The 14,072-nt window shown below is 37.6% G+C and overlaps 2 protein-coding genes across 2 annotated transcripts in view; both read left to right on the top strand.

Annotated features, from left to right (window-relative positions):
* Positions 1-6,739, top strand: part of LOC123676580 — an 8,814-nt gene extending 2,075 nt beyond the window's left edge. The window contains exons 9-22 of the mRNA XM_045612572.1: positions 48-565; positions 2,478-2,835; positions 2,888-3,147; positions 3,202-3,402; positions 3,459-3,779; positions 3,831-4,235; positions 4,284-4,583; positions 4,632-4,879; positions 4,934-5,259; positions 5,308-5,473; positions 5,535-5,713; positions 5,769-5,980; positions 6,071-6,348; positions 6,401-6,739. Coding sequence (XP_045468528.1) covers positions 48-565; positions 2,478-2,835; positions 2,888-3,147; positions 3,202-3,402; positions 3,459-3,779; positions 3,831-4,235; positions 4,284-4,583; positions 4,632-4,879; positions 4,934-5,259; positions 5,308-5,473; positions 5,535-5,713; positions 5,769-5,980; positions 6,071-6,348; positions 6,401-6,680 — 4,052 coding nt within the window. The 3' untranslated portion in view covers positions 6,681-6,739. The remainder of the gene's footprint in view (positions 1-47; positions 566-2,477; positions 2,836-2,887; positions 3,148-3,201; positions 3,403-3,458; positions 3,780-3,830; positions 4,236-4,283; positions 4,584-4,631; positions 4,880-4,933; positions 5,260-5,307; positions 5,474-5,534; positions 5,714-5,768; positions 5,981-6,070; positions 6,349-6,400) is intronic.
* A 2,167-nt stretch (positions 6,740-8,906) lies between these two features.
* On the top strand, positions 8,907-10,461 carry LOC123674641. Its single transcript, XM_045609580.1, has 3 exons — positions 8,907-9,089; positions 9,406-9,965; positions 10,043-10,461. The coding sequence occupies exons 1-3, from the start codon at positions 9,016-9,018 to the stop codon at positions 10,459-10,461; spliced, it is 1,053 nt and encodes a 350-aa protein (XP_045465536.1). The 5' UTR covers positions 8,907-9,015.
* Positions 10,462-14,072: the final 3,611 nt, after the last annotated feature.

Here is a 14,072-nt window from a genome sequence, read left to right on the forward strand (position 1 = left end):
CATCATCTCGAATCAATCGTATTTCTCTTTCAATGTTTCATTTTCAGTTGATAAGAAGATACGGTTCAAGTTGAGCGAGCCTCAGGTGACTGGTATAATTAAATCTGATCAGAAAAATGTGTTCAATCTCACTAAAGGTATCCACATATTCTTCTCGCGCTACAACGCTGGAATCTTTCAAACTAAGGGTGTCAACATTGCAATTTGGCGTGATAAGTACTACTATTTCTTTGACGCTCGACCTAGGACCAGAGATCTGTATCCTGATCCCGATGGAACAGCTCTAATGGCCAACTTTTACGACGTTGATTCCATTATATCGGTCCTTCTAGATCGTTGTCTCTTCGGGAACTGGCCTTTTGTTATCATCTCCATTGAGGCATTTAGCATTCAGAATAAACACGAACCAGAGGAGAGGGAATCTGCGATGGACATAGAAGATAAGGCCACCTATAACGTGTTAAGTGACCGGAAGGCCGTGGTTTTGGGTTCTTTCGATTTGGCAGACAAATGCTTCGAGTTCGCTCGAAATAAGCAAGCCTTGGCAATTGCTGTTGTAGCACTAGTGAGTATAAGCGCCCGTTCACATGACAAGCGCTCAACGCGCGTTTTGACAACGCGCGTTTACAAGTACATGAATTTTCTTCGAAGTGTACACATGCCTACGCGCGTTTTTATGGAGCGCGCGTAGAGCGCTGTTCTAGCGCTTGCCCGTAGTAAGCGCGCGTTGGCTCGCGCTTTGAGATCATAGGTTTATAATATAACCGTTCAGATGAGCGCGCTTGCAGGAGCTGATAAATGCCAGATACGTATTTACGTATTTTCCTTCGATCCGTTCGGTCAGAAATATTTCAAAATGGAACCGGACGCTCCCAAATTATTCATAGATGAAATTGAGAATTTTCCTGTAATATGCTACATGACAAGTAGTGAATATTCGGATAAAAACTCAAGGAGACGGGCTATAATATCTACGACTCTAGTTCTTTGTCGGATTTCTTAATTCCTTTTACTGTCTCTAAGACTGACATTGAGCATAGTTCTTTCCATCGGTCACTGCACCACCCTCAGCTGGTTTGCGGTCTTCTTAGTTATTGCCATAGTTTCCAGGCCATATTTCGCTACCGGTAATATGCAGGCATCGAAAACTTTCCTTTTAAGGTTTATTGGGATGTCGTTATTCCTGAATATATATTTCATCTTTCCAAAAGCCATCCAAGTTAGCCTGATTCTTCTTTTTATCTCTGATGTTTGATTTTCTTTGCCGATTCTTATTGAGTGTCCTAATAGTTATTTATAATACAAGTGCAGAAGGCATTGATATTCTTCCACGAGTTCAAAATTCAAAAACGAGCCACGAAGTGGCGAGTTTTGGAATGAACGAGTGGTAGAATGAGCCTTCTGTACGAGTATTATACATTATTTTCTCTAATTCATTGCATTTTCATTGAAATTAATGAAATATTTCCATAAATATATTTTAGTGATTTTTGCATTGAAAAATGTTGGTTGGCAGAACTGATTTCTTTAAGGCAATTTGATGAATTGACAGATAAAGCCGTGGCGGAAAGTTCGGAGTACCAACATAGAATAATAAAATATAACCATAAAAACTGTGCGTTTCTGATATATTCTCGCACGATTTTGTTCTACAAGATGTGGAAGAATGAACGGAATAACCACAGAATTAGAGAAATATATATATTCTTCTACATTTTCAAGTTGTGTGCCGTCAATGTTTATGTGTTCTGTGGTGTTGTTGATAAGTTTGGTCTTCGAAACATTCATTTTCAAACCGACATTTTTCAGAGCATCACTAAGTTGTTTCAACATCTCGCTCAATTCCTGCATGTTGCTACTTATTAGGACGATGTCATCGGCAAAACAAAGATGATTTAAGTAGGATCAGTTTTAATTGATGAATAATAGAAACTATTCGATCTATAATTACCTATCAAAACTTAAAAAAGTTTAATTTTCACCTAAGTCTGATACTGAATCCAGATTCAAACCAAAATGTAGAATTCAAACTGAATACGGGCCGTCACGGCAACGCGCGTTCCATGTGAACGGTAATAATAGAAATTTATTCTCAAAAACACATCAAATATGTATAGAGAACACGTCAAAAACAAAAGAAAATTCTATTTCACTAGAATATTACAACATTAACAAAAGAAGCAATGTACGTTTAGATCTCGGTGTTGCAAGGAATTCTTGAACAGTATAGGGTTCAATATCTATAAGCAACCTATTCAATTTGGATTTGAAGATGTGAAATCTATCAATAGCTTGTAGTTCTTTAGGTATTTTATTGAAAAATGTGATGCACATGTATTCTACATTCCTTTCAGTGAGTGTAACGGTATCCAATTATCCAGCGCTCATTCAAACGCGCGTAGAGCGCCTTTCATGTGAACGTGCTCTAATACTGTATGAAGTGTTGAATGTATTCAAACCACCTCAACCTATTTCAGGTTTATTCCCGCATCTCGCCACCTAGCTCGTGGTTCAAAAAGACTGTAGATAAAATCATGATAATTGGGAATCAGCTTTACCTTGAGTGTGTCAACCACAAACCTTCGGCGGAACTTAAGTTAGAGCAGCTGCCTGCCGAGTTTACTCTGGGGCCATACTCTGTAGAGGTGTACATCAAACCCAACGTGTATGGTGATTACATATGCAGAAAAGGCAAGTGCCTCTTGGAAGTGTGTCTGGAGAAATTCTTCGAAACCTATTCGATGACGATAGTCATCTTGGGAAATTGCACTGTAGCGATATGGAAACAAAGAGGTGTTTTCTACTGTTTCGATCCTTATTCTAGGAACATCCAAGGTAGAATTTCCGTTTATCTGATACAACGAATAAAAAAACAATTATATCACAGGATATACGGCAAGAAATGGAGTGGCTTGTGTTTCAATGCACAGTGACCTAGATTCCTTGACGTGGATGTTGGCGAAGAATTACTGTGGCAAGGACACCATCTTCTACATCCATGCCTTGGTAGTGTGTCGCATAACCAGGGAACATGTAATTACTTGCGCCATTCCTCTCAACGTAACGATGGATGGTATTTCCCACGAAGATCTTAAGAAGTCGACCAAGAAGAAAGGACATAAGTTAGCAATTGGAAAACCGATTCAAGTTAGTGTATTTTCTGTATTTCTTCATTTTATTCAATATTTAATATTTTTATAGGTCAAAGAAGATGCAGATAAGTCCATAGCTACCCCACCGGTAGAGGTCCCCGAAGGGGAGTCTTTGGTACAAGTAGATTCAAACGTTGGTAGTCTTGCTATGTCCACTTTACCTCAGTTTACGCACTTTCCTCATCTTAAAACCCCGCTTGGAGGTGAAAAAATAGCCGATCTAGAATCTCCAAGTCTTTCTGACACACAGGTGAGATATCTGTAATATTGAAAGAAGAGAATTTCCTGAATCAGCATATTTCATAGTTAGAGCCACCTCAAATCAAAGACCAAGACGAAGGTTTAATGAAGGTGGACGTCGATTCCTACCAGCTCACGATGGAAGAGCTGGAAGGCAAGAAAGGTAAGGGAGAAGGGGATAAGGCTAAAGAAGGAGATAAGAAGAAAGATGAAAAGAAGGAAACCAAAGCTGCCGAGGCTCCAAAAGCTGCTACCGGGAAACCTGGAGAGGCTGCTGCAGGTGGAGATCAGAAAAAAGAAGGCGCAGAAGGAGAAGAATTTTATTTGGCCGCGGATGCAGTTACTGAGGTCCACTCTAAGTCCTTCTTGAATGCGACTTCCATTAATGTAAGAATTTTGAATATTTCAGCTTCAAACAATCAAAAGTTTTCATTACAGTTAAGTGCAGGACTTTCTGGTTTCATGCTGCATCCAGAGGTCCTCCCTCCAACTAATCTGGCGAAAACTTTAGGGCGAAAGAGAAGGGTCTTTTACAAATCCCAGCAGGGATCCATTATTTTAGGATACGAACCAGAACCAGATATAACCCAGTCAGAAGAGCTGAGAAAGGAGAACAATTTCGTGGATCTTCCCGACAACTCTCAGATAGTGAGAGGAAAGTCCAATATGGCGGATCTAGACAGTCAAGGTGGCGATATGGAGTACTTAGCACCTTTCGTCTGCATCATGGCTACAGCAGTGGCGAAAAAGTTTTCATTAGTATCATGGAGTGCAGATGTGGTCGAATATGTTCTGAAATGTGGACAAGAGCTTTTCAAAGCGTCGAAGTTCAGATACGACCAAGTAAGAGCTACCGAAAGAAGAAATCAAATTTAATTTTTAAATTCACAGGTTTCGCGACTGGATATTCCTAAGGTATCGCTGGGATCCACAGACTTCCATATCACCGTGGACTATCTCTTCGACACTTATCTTAAAGATAATATCCTAGAGGTAGCCCTAGACCGTATACTTTTTACCAGGTCTGACTGTGGAATCTTCGTGACTCCCAGCTATGCTTGTGCTATATTCTATCGCCACCACCTCTACTACCTTTATGACGGTTATGGTAATAACGAGATCGGTCTGAGTGAAGGAAAAATGAATACAGGCATGGCCTGCTTGGTTAGGTTTAAAGATCTTAGGAGTCTGGTGAGTGATAACTGTCTTAAGATAATCAAATAGCTTAGATTTTCATAGGTACAAAGGATAATCTATAATAAATCTGTGAGGGACGGAGTTGAACCTGTAGAGTACTCGAGGTTCGTCATTAGTAGAGTATCGGTGATAGCTTTAAATCCTCCAAAGCCGAAACTTGAAGAAGAAAGAGGAGAAGAAGATGATGAAGAAGAATGGACGGACATTGGTGAAGAGGATGTATTGGAGCAGGAAGGTGAAGAAGAAGAATCGCAGAAAGACAAGGAGACAAAACCTAAAATAGAAGTGGGGTGAGATGCTTTGAAATCTGTCATATTTTCCAAACTAACGTTTTTTTATGTCAGGTGGAAATTGTACCAAGGAATAGGTACCATAAGGGGCTCGAAAAGTATCAAAGGAAGAGGTGTCGGTGAAAATGAAATCAAGCCGGACCATTTCGCTTGTATTTGCGCCTGCTTGATGCTCATAGAGGTACCAATAGACAAATGGGATACTGCTAAAGTAGATTACTGTTTGGACCAAGGTAGAAATATATATGACCATGCGGATGATCTATGTGCCACTGAGAAGAGGATTATTAAGAACGTCTTGATAAGGAAACATTTCTTTGACATTATTGTGAAAAAGATACAAATCATCAACTATAGTCAAAACAAAGATATGGATACAGGTGTTACACATACACTACTTTTTTCAATTTCTCACCTTTTATTTTCAGGCATTGATACGTTATTCGGTAGAAGATATTCTTATTTTATAATCCAAATGGTGGGCTATTGTACGGTTATCTATAAAGGTGGTAGAAACTGTTATTACCTTTTTGATCCATACGCTATAAATAGGAAAGGAAAACCTGTTGATGAAGGAAAAGCGGGTTGGGTTAGGTAGGTATTCTCACCCATTCATCTTCTTCAATCGAAATTAATTTTTTTTCGTAATGATAAGATACAAAAAATTGAAGCAAGTGAAAAGGAGGTTGACGAAGGAAGCTTTCAAAACTGGTGGTTTATATGCTTTTTACACTTTTGAAGTGACATCAATAAAGAAAGCTCCGAAAGGTTTAATCATAGGCCATAAGATGCACTTGTATGAGGTTCCGGAACCTAAGAAGAAAGAAAAGATTTGTAAGAGTAATCGATTTTTTCTTTGAATATTTACTGATCGAATATTTAAATTCAGCCAAACCGTTCCACGAAGAGGTATATTGGTTGAACATGGATCCAATACCATGGTCTAGAATAATCAACAAAACACCTAGTGGAATACCTCGTGGTTGTCCAGATACCATGTGGCACAACTGGGACATGGAGTATAGCAACGATCTATACTCCATGATTGGGAATATTCACCAGGCTTCTTCTATGTTCCCCAGGGAGAGTAGAGGAAAACAGGTAACATCATAATTAGGGTTTTTGGTGATTTTTAGAATTTGATATTAATTTCATAGTCACTTTTTCGGAACTATTTTTGTTCATTCATAGACCCTATGCAACCTCATCATGGTAATTGGAATGCTTCAAATATACGAGTTGAAGACCTGGAGTTCCGCAATTATAGATTCGGTATTAGTGAACGGTGATAACTACTGCAGAGACTGCATCCAGGATATAAAGGATGAAAACTACGAACTGGGAATGGATGATCTCAAAAAGGATTGTGAAATATTCCCGTACTCATTTAAGGTGGAAGTATCGAATGTGGTTGATGGTACCATGTTTTTGCTTAGGTCTAGATCTTTCAATATGTACAAGGCATTAAGGTAAAGGTAAAATCCCTGGTGTATCCCCTAATGTTACTGTGATACATTTCAGGTACTTCTTCGATGACTTCGAACGACGTTTTGGTATCGTGGTAGTTAGCAAAAACAACGGGAAACGTCAAGTTGCTTTCGGAAAGACCCAAGAGCTGGAGTATTTCATGTTCGATTGTGAAGCTGTAGGGGCGCCGATGTTCGCTGACGGAAAGGCAGTGGCGTATATTCTCAGGACAACAACTCTTAATAGGTTGCTCCACGTGCTCACTCTTACTCTGAGGGGTGGAGAATTCTTCATATTTGAGGTTAAGACAAAAGACTTGAAACCTGTTGAATGATTGTAAAATTGTCTTAGTGTTGATTTTGTTCATTATAATATATTGTTGGGTGTCAAAAACATTGATTTTATTTGCTTGAAACTGGTCAGCTCGTCCGGAATTGGACACAATCTTTGTTGGTTGTTGGTATTTCTAGGTTTTGGAGTTTTTTTGTACTTGAATTTCTTGAGGTTTCCAAAGTATACAGCTGGTTCTTGAGGAGCTTATGCGGTACCTACTTTCTAATTGGAACATCTTAATTAGATATTTAAACAGTATTTAATGGTTTGAATGTTGAAGCCTACTGGAATTTGTATCCTGTCGATATCAAATCTTCTTCTTTATTTCTTTACAGCCACCTTCTTCATATTGTTATTATACTAACTGACAAAGAAACTGCAACGGCCAGAAAGAGCTCTTTTAATTTAATTTTTTTTTGGTGAAACATAGATAGTATAGCACGGAGTAAATGATTGAAATTTGTAGAAAAAAACGAAGGGTTCACAATTTTTTTCAATAAATTTGTTGATAATATGTTTGTCCACCGCGATTATCTATACACTCCCCAACACGTCTCGGCATTGATGCAATAAGATGGTCAATTTCTTCTTGAGGGATACTATACCAGGCTACCTGTACTATATATATAAGTCCGTAGGGGCTAGGGTAAATTTCCAAGCCTTCTATCCATGATGTCCCAAACATGCTCTATAGGTGAAAGATCGGGGGATCTGGGCGGCCATGGTAAAAGATTTACATGGGTCGCTTCGAAAAAGTTTAAACTGACTCTGGCAATATGAGGTCGGGCATAATCTTGCGCTGAAATATTGGATTTTCGAGCCGGTTCAGGTGAGGGAGAACAAATGGCCCCAATATTTCTTGAAGGTAACGCAGCGCTGTCATGTTACCCCGAATAAAGACTTAAGGTGACCTACTTGCATTTGCAATAGCACCCCATACCATAATGCCTACTGTCCGGTGTACATGACGCTCAACATCAAACTGAGGTTCATTTTTTTCTCCCTGATGTCGTCTGACCCTTCTTCGGCCATCATGTGCACCCACCATCAGAAAAGACGAGCTGATGCCATTCCACATTCCAATGTTGACGTTCTCTGCACCAGTGTAATCGTTGCCGGCGTTGCTCAACCGTCAGAGGTAACACAAGATGGGGCGATAATTCTGCAATCAAAAAGACCATATCCGGTGGTAAACCGTTCGGACAGTTACAGGATGGCCTTGTTCTCCTAACCACTCATCAGCTTAAGATCAAGTTATCCCAAATCGGTCTCTAATGGCCATAAGTCTTAGGCGTCGTCCTTGAACTTCATTTGTGCCCCTTCGAAGTTTGGTGCCTTCTCGCCTTCGATTTTGGCCATTATCAAACCACGCTTGACAACATCTCACAGTAGTTGGATTTCTGTTCGTACGGTTAGCGATTTCTCAAAATGACTACCCCCCTCCCGTAGACCAATAATTCGACCTCTCTCAAATTTACTTGACTGGCGATAAATTCCGCGTACACGTGCATCGACTTTGGATCTTCTCGAACAGCTGGTTTGTTGTAAAATTTAAAAAAATTGCAAAAAACGACTAAAATATTCAAGTAACAAAAATTGTTTACATGAAAAAACCTTAACGATTTTTTTCTCCAAATTCAATCACATGCACTTGCTATACTATCTATGTTTTCCAAAAAAATTTCAATTGAAACAGCTCCTTCTGAGTGTTGCAGTTTCTTTATCAGATAGTAAATATCAAATCACATTATTTAATTTCATTTTATATGAATAAATATTGTTCATACTACATCGATACATTGCTTTTGTTGTTTCAATAGAAGGTGAGATGATTCTGAGTATAAAGTGATTTTTAATGATATTATTATTTTTGAATGATGGTTTTCCGAACAGGAAGCTACATCATTTCGTCACGATATCTATATTTTTTTAATTTTTAACCGGATTTGGTCTCAAACGAGTACAGAAAAACGAAGAAACTTGGGAATTTTAGGTAGATCTTCAATGCCTTGTTTTAGTTCGTTAATAGACGGAATCTGAATAGGGGTTCCGTGAATTTGGCTATTCGAAATTTTGTGTTATGATTATCCTTAAACTACGCATTCAATTAAGATAAAATTTTGCAATTATTTATAAAATATCAGTTACAAGCATGTCGGTAAAAAAGATGAATATTTCAATGACAACCTATCCAAACCAGTGGAGATTTGGAGGGTAGATATAGGGGAGACCGGGGCTACAATTAACAGGGGTAAGTATTAACAAGAGAATTTCTCGAGAACTAAACAAGTTAAACCTACACCACGTGGTTCAAAACGCCATCTAGATCACGCCACATGACTCGGCATTGCCCAGTTGTGCTCCACGCGTCCTGCAAGACGCATGTGTACTGTATCAATTTATTACGCAGGTAACGAACATTTTTAACCTTAAAATTATTTGATTTTTACTCAAAATAAACGGCGTTATTATTATGCTTTTCATCTTTCTAGAAGCCTATTTCATACTTAATAAGGCTGTGTAGCCCAATTGACTAACGTTTCTACAAATATTTTCTTATGTTATTTGAAATCAAAAATATTCCTTTGGAGCTAAACTTAACAAATCACCGGGGTTAGAATTAACGTGTTAAAACCTACCCCAAATTTGAGGGCTAGTATTAACAAGTTTATGGACTGGGTATGATAATTAGATATAAATATTTCTTTCGTTCCATTTTATTACAGAATGAGAACGTATAAACGAAAAACTATTCGAGGAACCAAATCCTTAGAAGTCTACGAGTTGGCTGCAATGGAAGTGATAGAAAGAAATAGAAAGTATAGAGAAGTAGCGAAAGAGTTTGAGCTCTGTCACGTTTCACTCTACAACTTCGTGAAAAAAAAGAAATCGGGTGCACAAGCAGTAGTAGGTTACCAGAAAACCCGCTTAGTCTTCAATGCTGCACAAGAAGAAATTATTGCAGAATATTTGTTGAAGTGCTCCAATATTTATTTCGGATTACTACCCGAAGACGTAAGGCGATTAGCATATCAATGTGCTAAATTTTACGATGTTGATAAGGTACCAGAGTCCTGGCATGTTAACCAGATGGCCGGTAATGATTGGTTCACTAATTTCATGAAGAGAAATCCTAAGTTGGCAATACGAAGCCCTGAAGCCACCAGTTTGAGCAGAGCGACTTCATTTAATAGAACTAACGTTCAAAATTTCTTCGAGAAATACAGAAGCGTACTAGAAAGATACAGCTTCCCACCATCTCGAATTTGGAACGTTGACGAAACAGGTATCTGTCTTCTTTGCTTCATACCAATCTTATGTCAGTTTTTACTTAATACTTTTATAAATATCATAATTTCCTAGGTATCACAACCGTGCAGAAGCCGAAGAAGATTGTTGCTGGCAAAGGCACAAAGCAGGTCGGTGCGGTAACATCTGCTGAAAGAGGTGTACTAGTTACACTTGTAGTAGCAACAAATGCTATTGGCAATGCCATACCTTGTATGTTTGTCTTTCCTCGTATTCGTTACAATGACATATTTGTTAGAAATGGACCACCAGAATGCATAGGAGTTGGTAATCAATCGGGCTGGATGACTCAAAAAGAGTTTGTGAAATTCATTGATCATTTTATTCATCATGTGAAGCCGTCAAAAGAAGACCCTGTCTTACTCTTACTAGACAACCACAGCTCACATGTGAATGTAGAAGTAGTTAACAAAGCCAAGGAAAATAATATAATTCTATTGTCATTCCCACCTCATTGCTCCCATCGCCTATAGCCTCTTGATGTTGGAGTGTATGGTCCACTTAAAAATTATCTAAATAGAGCGCAAACTTCTTGGATGAGTAGTAATCCCGGAAAAACTATGACCATATATGATCTCCCTGGTATTGTTAAAGATGCATTGCCTCTGGCATTGAATCCGAGGAATGTGATAAACGCATTTAGGAAATCTGGTGTCTGGCCACTCAACGACGAAGTCTTCTAAGATTCGGACTTTGCGCCATCATATGGCACGGACCGTCCTGACCCGACGAATCAAGATTTTTCATCGAATTCAATTAATTCTGAACTACTGAACGATATGCCCGATTTGGACAGCTCAACTGTAGTTACTGCGCACGTGTTTAATGGGCCAGTAGCTGGACCATCAGGTTTGCAGAGGGATTCTAATGATTTCTCCATTGAAACTGTAAGACCTCTGCCAAAAGCTTCACCACGAGCTCCATCCAACCGTAAGCGGGCTAAAAAATCTGCCATTCTCACCGATACACCTGAAAAAAATGCGTTGGAAGAAGAACAACACGTTAGAGAACTGAAAAAGAGGAAAATGGAGGAAAGAAAACATAACAAAGAGAATAAGAAAGAAAAAGGAAGAGGTAAAGGAAAGGGGAAGAAAGACGAGAAAATAGAAAAGGTAAAAAAAAGAATATTAAACGAAAGCAATGATTCTGATGAAGCAGATGAATGTTTTTGCATTGTTTGTGGTATGTTGTATAAGGATGATTTATCAGGTGGTGATTGGATACAATGTATCTCTTGTAAAGAATGGGCCCAAGCTGGGTGCATCAAGGGTGATATCACATCATTCCTTTGCTTGAATTGTGATTCAGATGACGATGAGTACGAATAGTTTTTTTTATTTTTAATGTAGTCTATAATACTCAGCTATTTTATAGTTATAGTTTGATAATAAAGTATTATTTCATTGTCATGTTAGTTTTCTTTCATATTAGTTTGAATAACATCATGTTAATAAATGCCCCAGAGCTGTTAGTTTTAGCCCCAACCACGGGGTAAGAATTAACAAATGGTTTTCTCGTCATTAAAATGTCTCTTTAAGACATCATTAATTCAATCTTTTATTTATGTTATTAACATGATGCCTGAACATTTGAAGTATCAATTGACGCAAAAACCAGGTCTAAATGTTGAATAATTTCGGAATTACAAATGAATATGCAATTTTTGTTAATTGTGGCCCCGGCCTCCCCTACAATAAAAAAGTCGAGTTTCTGCGAAATTCCATGTTGATCGAATCAAGGAGATTAAAAAAATATATTTTTCAGTGATACCATGACCGATGAGATTTTGCAAGTTTATAAAAAAAAAATTTCGAGCTCTTTACAAAATTCCATATTCCATATCAAATTATTCAATTTAATGATAATTCATATCAAACAATGATGATGATTAATTAAGAATTATCCATTATTTATAAATATTCAAATTAATAGAATTAGAATTAGTATTTCGTTTTCAAATGGATAGTAGAAAATTCATTCGGCAACAACTTCTACTATAATGTAGTAAAAAAGATCTGGTAGGTATATTGTTTATATTCATTAATTCTGAATTAACATGATGGTTTTTCAGCGAAAACTAAGAAGGATGGTCTTCTATTCAAATTTTCGTTAAAAGTTCTTTCTCTGTTAAAATATCTTTAATTTAGAATCCTCACTAAAAACGTATGGGTTTTGGGAGATACACACTTATCAAGCGGTTTTAGAAGACCTAAATGTCCAAATGGGTAATCTATTTCCCTATTATTGTGCATTTAAAGTGTTTAATTTCCCCATTTTTTTCAATTCGATTATTGATTAAAAGGGAATCAACTCTGCAACTTATTTGACTCACTATCAGTTCCCCCTTGACGTCTGAATCAAAGCGGGGCACAAATATAATAACATAATCAGAATCAAGGGCCAAATCGTAAATTATTAGCAAATCATTTTTTAATAACTCTGTGCGAAGAAATTAATGTTAAGAAGGTATAATTAAGGAATACACCAGTTCCCTCGTTAATTTGTTTTTTGTGTCGGTCAGCCTCTGCGCCTTGTTCCTCCAAAATTTTCCACTCTAGATGGGAATTTCTGCCCGTGTTGTTGTGATTCCAATTATTAAAGATTAGTGACGTTTACTGACTACCGTAGATCATCTGGCGGAACATCTTGAATACCTGGAGGCATTCAGCTTTTCAATTCGTCCCCGTTTCAAATCGTAAAAAATATTCGGCAGATGATAGCTGAAAAAAACCACAAAGTAATACTTTCTATTGATCCATAAAAACCATCAGTTATTAATGATTTAACAGAAACAAGAGGAGTTGACGTTGAAAAATTTTGAAAGTATGTTTCATTCTCTAATTTGTTGATGTTTCGTTTCCATATTTTTCATCCCGTTTTTCCTCTTTGTGAGCCTTTTCTGAAGCTAGACTTTGTTACTTTGACCTACACTAGATCTGAATGATCTGAGGACAGGCCGCCGTGAGAACCAGCAAACCGGACATTTTGAAGGGGCGCCAAATTGTAGCGGCGCAAAGTCAGTTGATAAAACAAGACACAAAATGTTTTCCTATTAATAACATAATAAAATTCCCAAAAGCCAAATTTTTAGAAAGCAATAAGGTGCTCTCAACTATAGATATGAAAATACAAATAGGCACTAAAATGCACCTATGTCGCCTTTTTACTATAGACATATAGAGCATCGTACTTTTAAACAATTCAGGACGTTTTTCGATGATATCAACAAAACCTCCTTAAGTTAAAAAATATGTTTTCATATGAAATTTAAATGATTCCTGAGAGGAATAACAGCAGAGGCTCCTTCAAAAAGAATTCAGCTAAATAAAGCGAAGAAGGGCAGCAAAATTTTATTTTGCTGGGGCGCCAAAATGTCTGGCGGCGGCCCTGCTGTAGTGGCCATGGTAGGTTATGGCCAGATAAAAAAATCTTATTCATTCCATTCAAATTTATTTATTCATGTTTTTAGAAAACGAAACATGTATCGATTTCAGAAAATAGCGGCCATGTAAATCAACAGATCATGGATAGATGGATTAAAGAAACCGTTCGTAATTTCCCTACCCTTCTCACCTACCGGTGATATGCAGATCGTCAGTTTTCCCACCAGTACTCATGCAACGACAATCGTCAATTTGAGTTTAATAGTCAAGATCGAACGTTTGCACACATGGGTGGTGAAAATCGGCAGATCTAATCGACAGTCCCCATTTTTGGTATGGCTCTGTCTGTATTTCTGAAAATGTGATCTGAATTGAACATTCATACTGAAATTGATGATCAGATCTCATATTCGATTCGATCGTATCATGTTGTAGCGCAATTTCCGAGCTTTTGAATAATATATTGTGAGAAATTACTATGGAACGGATGAATTTCAAGTAATACTATCCATATAATGAAAAAGATAAGCTACGATTTTCAGCCGGTATCTTTACTAGGATCATAAGATTTTATTCATCACTCATAATTACAACTAATTCATTATTAACAAATATTTCGTATTATTTTTTTCTCTTAATTGATATCCAAGTAATGTGAACTGGCAGCTGTATTCCAGGTCCATGTTGAGAAAACAAATTTT

Source organism: Harmonia axyridis, chromosome 3 (genome assembly GCF_914767665.1).
Source record: "Harmonia axyridis chromosome 3, icHarAxyr1.1, whole genome shotgun sequence".
Lineage (NCBI taxonomy): Eukaryota > Metazoa > Arthropoda > Insecta > Coleoptera > Coccinellidae > Harmonia > Harmonia axyridis.